The sequence below is a fragment of the Bison bison genome, unplaced genomic scaffold (genome assembly GCF_000754665.1).
Source record: "Bison bison bison isolate TAMUID 2011002044 unplaced genomic scaffold, Bison_UMD1.0 scf7180017864327, whole genome shotgun sequence".
NCBI classification, from domain to species: domain Eukaryota; kingdom Metazoa; phylum Chordata; class Mammalia; order Artiodactyla; family Bovidae; genus Bison; species Bison bison.
In genome coordinates, this window is record NW_011494899.1 from 5,521,464 (window position 1) to 5,531,541 (window position 10,078).

The 10,078-nt window shown below is 43.2% G+C and overlaps 1 protein-coding gene across 1 annotated transcript in view; it reads left to right on the plus strand.

The window, feature by feature from the left end:
• The window catches only part of LOC104998351 (tetratricopeptide repeat protein GNN-like), a 74,894-nt gene extending 64,816 nt beyond the window's left edge, over positions 1-10,078 (plus strand). Inside the window, exons 14-15 of the mRNA XM_010853462.1 lie at positions 9,183-9,312; positions 9,404-10,078. Coding sequence (XP_010851764.1) covers positions 9,183-9,312; positions 9,404-10,064 — 791 coding nt within the window. The 3' untranslated portion in view covers positions 10,065-10,078. The remainder of the gene's footprint in view (positions 1-9,182; positions 9,313-9,403) is intronic.

Consider the following 10,078-nt stretch of genomic DNA (forward strand, 5'->3'; position numbering starts at 1 on the left):
AGGCAAGAATATACAATGGGGCAAAGACAGCCTCTTTAATAAATGGTGCTGGGAAAACTGGACAGCTACATGTAAAAGAATGAAATTAGAACACTTCCTAACACAATACACACAGATAAACTCAAAATGGATTAAAGACCTAAATGTAAGACCAGAAACTATAAAACTCTTAGCGGAAAACATAGGCAGAACACTCAATGACATAAATCAAAGCAAGATCCTCTACCACCCACCTCCTAGAGTAATGGAAATAAAAACAAAAATAAACAAGTGGGACCTGATTAAACTTAAAAGCTTTTGCATAGCAAAGGAAACTATAAGCAAGGTGAAAAGACAACTCTCAGAATGGGAGAAAATAATAGCAAGTGAAACAACTGACAAAGGATTAATTTCCAAAATATACAAGCAGCTCATACAACTCAATACCAGAAAAACAAACAACCCAATCAAAAAGTGGGAAAAAGACCTAAACAGACATTTCTCCAAAGAAGACATACAGAAGGCTAACACATGAAAAGATGCTCAACATCGTTCTTTAATAGAGAAAGGCAAATCAAAAGTACAATGAGATATCACCTCACACCAGTCAGAATGGCCCTCATCATAAAGTCTACAGACAATAAATGCTGGAGAGGGTGTGGAGAAAAGGGAACATTCTTGCACTGTTGGTGGGAATGTAAACTGATACAGCCACTATGAAAGACAGTATAGAGATTCCTTAAAAAACTAGGAATAAAACCACCATATGACCCAGCAATCCCACTCCTAGGCATATACCCTGAGGAAACCAAAATTGAATGAGACATATGTATCCCATTATTCATTGCAGCACTATTTACAATAGCTAGAACATGGAAGCAACCTAGATATCCATCAACAGATGAATGGATAAAGAAGTTGTGGTATATAGACACAATGCAATATTACTCAGCCATAAAAAGGAACATATTTGAGTCAGTTCTAATGAGGTAGATGAACCTAGAACCTATTATACAGAGTGAGGTGAGTCAGAAAGAGAACAATAAACACCGTATTCTAACACACATATATGGAATCTAGAAAAATGGTACTGAAGAATTTATTTACAGGGCAGCAGTGGAGAAACAGACATAGAGAATAGATTTATGGACATGGAGAGAGGTAAGGAGAGGGTGAGATGTATAGGAAGAGTAACATGGAAACTTACATTACCATATGTAAAATAGATAGCCAATGGGAATTTGCTATATGGCTCAGGAAACTCAAACAGGTGCTCTGTATCAACCTAGAGGGGTGGGATGGGGAGGGAGATGGGAGGGAGGTTCAAAAGGCAGGTGATATATGTATACCTATGGCTGATTCATATTGAGGTTTGACAAAACAGCAAAATTCTGTAAAGCAATTATCCTTCAATAAAAAAAAAAAAAAAAAGGCAGAGACATTACTTTGCCGGCAAAGGTCCGTCTAGTCAAAGGTATGGTTTTTCCAGTGGTCATGTATGGATGTGAGAGTTGGGCCATAAAGAAAACTGAGTGCCGAAGAACTGATGGTTTTGAACTGTGGTGTTGGAGAAGACTCTTGAGAGTTCCTTGGACAGCAAGGAGATCCAACCAGTCCATCCTAAAGGAGATCAGTCCTGGGTGTTCATTGGAAGGACTGATGCTGAAGCTGAAACTCCAATACTTTGGCCACGTGATGCAAAGAACTGACTCATTGGAAAAGATGTGATGCTGGGAAAGAACAAAGGCAGGAGGAGAAGGGGAGGACAGAGGATGAGATGGTTGGATGGCGTCAATGACTCAATGGAAATGAGTTTCAGCAAGCTCTGGGAGTTTCTGATGGACAGAGAAGCCTGGTATGCTGCAGTCCATGGGGTTGCAAAGAGTTGGACATGACTGAGCAACTGAAGTGAACTGACTTAACAAATGCAGTTGAGTCCTGTTTATGTTAGAATTGCACAGTTAGGAGCAGAAGCATGCTAGCACAGTGGAGATGAGCCCCGTAGGTGCAGGCTTTTAATGTGTCCTGGGCATCGAGTGGAAAGTCCTACAGAGGAAATAGAGGGCCCTTGGTTAATCCAGCAATCCAGTTTATGTCTGTTAGCAGAGCTTCTTTTTTACATGTTATATATGTTGAATGATTTTTAACATTATTGTTATACAGTACAATAACATATTATATACTATACAATACAATGGTTGTATATTTGTAAATGCTCTTGGTTGCAAGAGAATGTCAAATATCCCTTATAAGCTTAAACTTTTAAACCTGAAACGGACTCTAGATATGACTCAGCAATTTTAAAGCTGAGGAAATAGAAGATATTTCATATGACTTATCCCAATACAGCTTATCAGAGCATCTTATCAGTTAGATATTATTGTAGAATCCTCGAGGCTCAGAAAGACCAAGTGACATTCCAGAACTTTGCAGCTAGTAAGCAGTAGACTTATTACTTGGAACCCAGGCACCTGACCTGAAATTCTGAACTCTTTCTACTGTTTTTGGGGTCTGGGAGTTTGTGGTCTTATGGGGAAGAATCTTACCTATTTTTAAAAAGTATTTATTTATTTTTATTTATTTGGCTGTGCTGGGTCTTAGTTGTGGCATGTGGGATCTATTTCCCTGACCATAGATTGAACCCCACCCCCTTGCATTGGGAGCCTGGAGTCTTAGTCACTGAACCACCACAGAAGTCCCTAGATTTTGCATTTTAGATCCAGCACTCTCGAGGCTGAATAGAGGATGGAATTGATCAAGAGGAGAATGGAAACTCTCCTGTGTTCACTAAGAGAGGGCCAAGATAAATAGAAAAGCGTGTATTTGTGATTTAGTAGGTAAATCCTACAGGGCTCAGTGCCTGATGTGGTATATAGCAGGTGAGGGAAAGGGACTAGTCAGAGGTCTTCTCCAGTTTATGGCTATATCCATGGCCAGTGCAGCTGGGTGGCTGGAGCTGTGGGCATTCCAAGGCAGGAAGCACAAAGTTGAGAGGTGGAATGGGAGCCACGATGAGCTAATTTGGGGCCTGTTGAACTTGAATCTCTTATCTGAGTGGAGATGTTCAGTAGGCAGAATATGGTGCTTAGAAGCTAGCAGACTGAAATGGAGAAAAACCTTTAGAAGTCCTTAGTACACAGGTGATGGGCAAACCCTGTAGAAGAGTTGAAAGAGCCAAGAAGAATATAAGACAAGAAGATGGCAGGAGACAGAACTTAGGAGATGGGCCAAAGAGACGGAAGAAAATGGTGGAGGAGTAAGACAGAGAGATCACCAGCCTCCCCACAGATACATCAAAAACTCAAGATATGGAATAACTTCTACAAAACAACCTTTAGGTGACAGCAGAAGACCCCAGGCCTTCAGGGGGGCAAGCTAGGCTCCCTGGGATGAGAAAACCACAAAATTCTGTAAAGCAATTATCTTTCAATTAAAAAAATAAAGTGGAAAAAAAAGAAAGGGGCTGAGGAAAGTGTTGTAGCGAGAAGTGAGGAATGGCTCTAGAGGTAGCAGAGAATCAGTAAAATCATGGATGCCAAGAAAGGAGGGGGCTGAGAACTGACCACCAGATCTAAGACACACCATTGCATTTAGCAGCAGAATGGTCATGCTGCTGCTGCTACTGCTACTAAGTTGCTTCAGTCGTGTCCGACTATGTGCAACCCCATAGACGGCAGCCCACCAGGCTCCCCTGTCCCTGGGATTCTCCAGGCAAGAATACTGGAGTGGGTTGCCATTTCCTTCTCCAATGCATGAAAGTGAAAAGTGAAAGTGAAGTTGCTCAGTCGTGTCCGACCCTCAGTGACCCCATGGACTGCAGCCTTCCAGGCTCCTCCATCCATGGGATTTTCCAGGCAAGAGTACTGGAGTGGGGTGCCATTGCCTTCTCCAAGAATGGTCATAGGGAACCATAAATTTTGGTAGAGTGATAGGAACAAAAGCTGTGTAAAAGAGAACAATGCATCTGTTCCTTCTCCCCAGAGATAGGGTCTGCAGAGGCCCAGCCCCTTGAATTGGTAGAGTGAGTTCCCTCTGTACTTGGGGCAGAAGATAGAGGGCGCTGCCCGCCATCTGCTTCCAGGTCCCTCTGAGCAGACTAGCCAGTGGCCTTAGTGGGGAGGGTAAAGGGAAAGATCCCCTCCCCTCCCCCACCCCCACATCCCCATAACTTTTTATTGTTTTCTAGAGGGTGGAAACGGAGAAGGCAATGGCACCCCACTCTTGCCTGGAAGCGACTTAGCAGCAGCAGCAGCATAGGGTGGAAATACAGTGCAAGGAAACATCCCATTGCAAGCTTTTATTACTTCATTTGGGACAATGATCGACAACTTTTCCCCTCCCTAGTCTGTTTATAGACACACATTTATTGAAAGGAGGAGTCAACAAGCTTCATTTCTCAAATGGAAAGACTTCTAACAAACTTTAGTCATACTTACATGGGCCCAACTGTGCCTAGTCATACTTATGAAACAAAAGGAACGTTTAAACAGAGAACCTTGAAATCCTGCATAATTCTCCTTTCTCATTACATGTCGGCAGCCTGTCTTCTGGATAGAGAATATAGGCTGTGATTGTTTCCACTTCTTAACTATTTGCTCCAAGCACAGTGGGGAAGCTCGTTGGTGGGCAGGGTCCATAGGCTGTACTCATTCAGGGAAAACTTCCTGAGGCTCTCCACAAACCCCTGCAATTTCGCTTGTTACCTGGTGACAGCAACCTAAATTATAGTTGTGTGCCCTGGGGAGGAAATGAACACAGGACTGGCAGTATAAAAATCTACCTATTCAGTTAGTTCAGTTTAGTTCAGTTGCTCAGTCGTGTCCGACTCTTTGCGACCCCATGAATCGCAGCAACGCCAGGCCTCCCTGTCCATCACCAACTCCTGGAGTTCACTCAGACTCACGTCCATCTAGTCAGTGATGCCATCCAGCCATATGAAGCAAGAGGAACAGGCTTAAATTTCAGTAGACTAAAGGTTAGAAGAAGTTGTACCTTAGAAGATTACTTAAAAAGACAGAGGACTGCCTTTGGAGAAGGTATCTTACTTTCTTTTTCCAGAGGAAATACTAAAGATGTATTTCCAGAGGAAATACTAAAATAATAATGATGCCACTTTATTTTTTACTATTAAGCACTGAAAAAAAGGCGGGGGAACTAGGAAAATTTATTGTTTAAAATACAAGAACAGATTCTCAAGGAAGCTAGGTCCTAGGACCTTCCGTCACTCCCATCCCCAATTCACTCTCCCTTGGAAACAGGGCAGATGTGGCTGGGAGGTACGCAGTGGAAAAGGTAACGGATGCTTCCTTCCTGGTTGTGGTTTTACAGAAAATCTCCTAAGGAACCAATGTGAGAGGGAGAAGAATGTTCTCTTTTCCCTTTTCTAGAAGTTATGGTCCTTGGATCTCGGGACCTGGGTTTAAATCCCAGTTCTGCTATTTTCTGAGCTTGTGGACACGAGCTCTCTGAGTCTCAATTGTCTAATGGCAGAAAGAGGATGATCATCTCTGCCCACAGGGTTATTCTGAAGACTTAATGAGACGCTGTATGTAAAACGACCAACAGAGTCTGCAATGAAAGTTAGGTTCCCTCCCCATCCAGAATGAAAAATTTTAAAAATTAATAAATTAGTTAATTCGGCTGTCCTGAGTCTTAGTTGCAGCAGTTGGGGTCTTCCATCTTTGCAGTGGCAATGCAAACTCTTAGTTGTGGCATGTGGAATCTAGTTCCCTGACCAGAGATCGAATCTGGACCCCTTACATTGAGGACCTGGAGTCTTAGCCGCTGGACCACGAGGGAGGTCCCCAGAATGGAAATTTGAAGTAGGCAGGAGGTTCAGTGACCTCTTTAGTATGCAGATGAACTCATCCCGGTCTTTCTTCTTACTTGGATTGAAAGGACTGACCAAGCTGGATAGTGCTGTCCAGTTGGTACCACCCCTGGGGGAAGATGGGGTGAACTGTGGTTGGGCCTGAGCTAAGAATGTCCACTCCTGGCAACTACTCTGCTTGCTGCCAGAAAGAGATAGGTTGCATTTAAAAAAGTTCTGAGGTCAAAGCTGTTGATACAGGTCCAGATGGGTCATAAGGGTAAAGGGGCCTGAGGAGCCAAGGTGTGTGGCCAAAAGGGAGTGTGGGGAGCACAGGCATGAAAGAGTGTGTCAGGGGCATCAGCAGCTGGTCTGGGGGACAGTTTCAACCTCCCAGCAAGTCAGAACCTCTTAAAGGGCCCTCGGGCAGAAGGAACAGTTTGCGTGCTGGTTATCAGCATCCGCAGGAACTCTAGGAATGAGTTCTTGCTCAGCTGCCAGCACCTGAGACATTCTGGCTCTGTGCTTTTCTACTTGACCTTTTAAGGCGTGTTCAGGCCCAGGTGGTGCTAGTGGTAAAGAACCTGCCTGCCAATGCAGGAGACGGAAGAGATGCAGGTTTGATCCCTGGGTTGGGAAGACCAGGAGATCTTGGAGAAGGGCATGGCACCTCACTCCAGTATTCTTGCGTAGAGAAACCCATGAACAGAGGAACCTGGCAGGCTATAGTCAGTAGGGTTGCAAAGAGTCGGACAGGATTGAAGCGATTTAGCACTCACGCACGCATGGCCAATACAACGTGGTCATCCTGAGCAGGGAAATTTGCAAGTGCTTTCTGCTGAGCTTTGTTGGGGCAACTGAGAACCTCAGAGAGGGTCATGAAAATAATTCCCAAAGAAGAAAAATAGCCATTGATTGCTAAGTGGAGCCAACAGCTGAAACTCCCTATTAGCAGCAGAAGCACTGTAAGATCTGTGCTATGACCCCTGCAGCAGAGCTACAGAGAGAACCTCTCTGCAGACAGAGTCACAGTGCAGATATGCAGAAGGTCAGTCCAGGAGTGGGGAAGAGGGGGCCTCACATAGAGTCAGGGGCATGGGCTGGTGGATGAGGCTGCCCCAATGTCTGTCCATTTGACCACAAACCGGAGTGAATGACTAGACCTGTTCAGTTTTCTCATCTTTAAAAGCCAGTGACATGCACAAAATATTCTTTGAAAGAACACCTGTTTTTGGAGAAGACTGCACAGATGGGGACCAAGATGGGAGAGATGCTTTTTATTTCACATCTTTATACGTTTTCATCTTTGAATCCTGTGGATGTGTGTCCTGTTAAAGAGAGTGTTAATGTTAGTGTTAGCTGCTCAGTCGTGCCTGACTCTTTGCGACCCCATGGACTGCAGCCCACCAGGCTCCTCTGTCCATGAGATTTTCCAGGCAAGGATACTGGAGTGGATTGCCATTTCCTTCTCCGGGGGATCTTCCCACCCCAGGGATTGAACCTGGGTCTCCTGCACTGCAGGCAGATTCTTTACCGACTGAGCTACATTAATAATGACAAAAAAAAGACAAGTGATGATAGTTTGTACCTTATAGGATTACACACACTGGATAGATGGTAATTACATAAATTGCAGTGTTTATTGTTATTAGTATTAATACAGGGATGCTGGCTAGGCCATCTGTCAGTATTTTTTACCCTTAAATACTCAATAGTCATGTATTGGGTTTCCCTGGTGACTCAGACAGTAAAGAATCTGCCTGCAATGCAGGAGACCTGGGTTTGATCGCTGGGTCAGGGAGATCCCCTGGAGAAGGGAATGGCTATCCATTCCAGTATTCTTGCTTGGAGAATTATTTGGATAGAAGAGCCTGGCAGGCTACAGTGCATGGGGTCTCAAAGAGTCAGACATGACTAAGTGACTAACACTTTTTCACTTTCAGTCTCTTATCAAGTATCCAGATAAGGCAACCCACTGCAGTATTCTGGCCTGGAGAATTCCATGGACAGAGCCTAGTGGGCTACAGTCCATGGGATGACAAAGAGTCAGACACAACTGAGTGACTTTCACTTATGTAGGGAAATGTCCTATTCTCAGAAGACACATGCTGAAGTATTTAGAAATAAAAATGCTGAAGTATTTAGAATAAAAATGTGCCCTACAGGCACTGGCCTTACATTATGTTTGTAATCAACAATATCAATTTAGCCCCTTAAAAGCAGTCTTGTAAATGGGTAAAATGAATAAATGAGCACCACTTGCAAATTGACTAATTTTTTTTTTTTTTACTTTTCACATATTTTAGAGAATTATATTAATTGTTGACAATGGCAGAGGGCACTGTGTAATGAACACCTACATACTCTTCATCTGTGATCACTAATTGTTAACATTCTGGTCACATTTGTATTTTTCCTTTCACACACACACAAATATATATGTATTTTCAGGATTATTTGAAAGTTAGTTACAGATGTGACATTTTTATTTCTAAATACTTCAGCATGTGTCTTCTGAGAATAGGACATTCCCGTACATAAGTAAAAGTCACTCAGTTGTGTCTGACTCTGTGATCCCATGGACTGTAGCCCACTAGGCTCTGTCCATGGAATTCTCCAGGCCAGAATACTGCAGTGGGTTGCCTTTCCCTTTTCCAGGGGATCTTCCCAGCCCAGGGATCAAACCCAGGTCTCCCGCATGCTGGTGGATCCTTTACTGTCTGAGCCACCAGGGAAGTTCTTGCTTGCTTAGTGGCTCAGTCCTGTCCTACTCTTCCAAGACCCTTTGGACTGTAGCCCGCCAGACTCTTCTGTCCATAGGACTTTTAAGGCAAGGATACTGGTGTGGGGTGCCATTTCTTTCTCCAGGGGATCTTCCTGACCCAGGGATTGAACCTGCATCTCCTGTGTCTCCTGTATTGCAGGCAGATTCTTTACCTGCTGAGCCACTGGGAATTATCAAACACAGGAAATTTAACCATTACACAAGACTGTTATCTTACGTACAGTTCATATGCAAATATTCCAGAGTGTCCCATTAAATGTTCCTTATAGCTGTTTACTTTTTGATCCAGAATACTGTTGAGGATCTTCCATTGCATTTGGTTGCCTTCTTTAGTTAAGAACATTTTAGTAGGACTTGTTTTGCCTTTCATTGACATTGATATCTTTGAAGAGCCTAGGTCAGTTTTTACCCTCCCCTCCCTGTCCCATATGTCTTGAATTTGTATCTGATTGTTTTCTGATATTAGACTCAGGTTAAACGTTTTTGGCAAAAATACTACAATAGGTAATGTTCCAGTGCCACTTTTAAGAATACTTTTTATTCTCTTTTAAATGTTTGAAGCCAGGAGTCTTTTAAAAATTTCTAATATTCTCATTTTCAAATATCTAGCAGGTCAGTTACTGGTAAGTGACTCCTGTCATCAAGTCATGATGGAGGCTGTGGGCTATTTGTACAAATCACTTGATTTAAGGGCCACCTACCTCGGATATTCTCATTCATCGATCCCTGGGATCCTACAGTGAGTTTCTGTTCTGTGTCTCAACAAGAAGTATACTTCAGGTTATTCTTGTCCTGTAAATGACCTCTTGACAACTTTCATTCCTTTGCAGCCTTCTAAGGGAAATTGAGCGGACTCGGGGTAGGAGATATTGGCCTCAAGGTTTGAGCCAGCAGTCTTCTGAAGGTCCTAGGCATGGCGCCTCATTTTCGGAGCACTTGCTTAAATTAAACTATCACAGTGCTCAGAGTTCAGACACGGTGAGCTCAGCAATGTGCACCAAAGCAGATAAGCTACAGGGGGCTAAAAGCTTGGACTTGGTGGCTGAGACAATTTCAGATAAATCAAAACATGCTTCAGGACAAGGAAAAAAGCTCTTGAGACCCATTGTTTCCATTTCGGCTGTGGAAAAGACTCGATGGAAGACACAGAGTAATGTTGAAATATGGAATGGCCCGGAAAAAGCAGCAGTGAAGAAAAAGAAAGATTATTCCTCTAAAACTTTACCTTTGGGTAAAATGGATGGTGTAGTAAAGCTTTCATGGCAACGGATTTTGTCAGCTAAAAGTGAGAGTGAAAAAGGCCTAATTAATGCAAATTACCAGCATCCCCTGGTAGAGTCTCTTAGCGCAAATAATCCCTGGAAATCTGTATCTGAGCTCATCTCAGAGAAGTGGCTTTTTCATAGCCCAGATTACAGTTCAGTTTCTCACAAGTGTTTTTTGCAGAGAAGATCTCAGTTTGAAACAAAGTTGATGGAAGACCTCAAATGATACTAATAAAGATT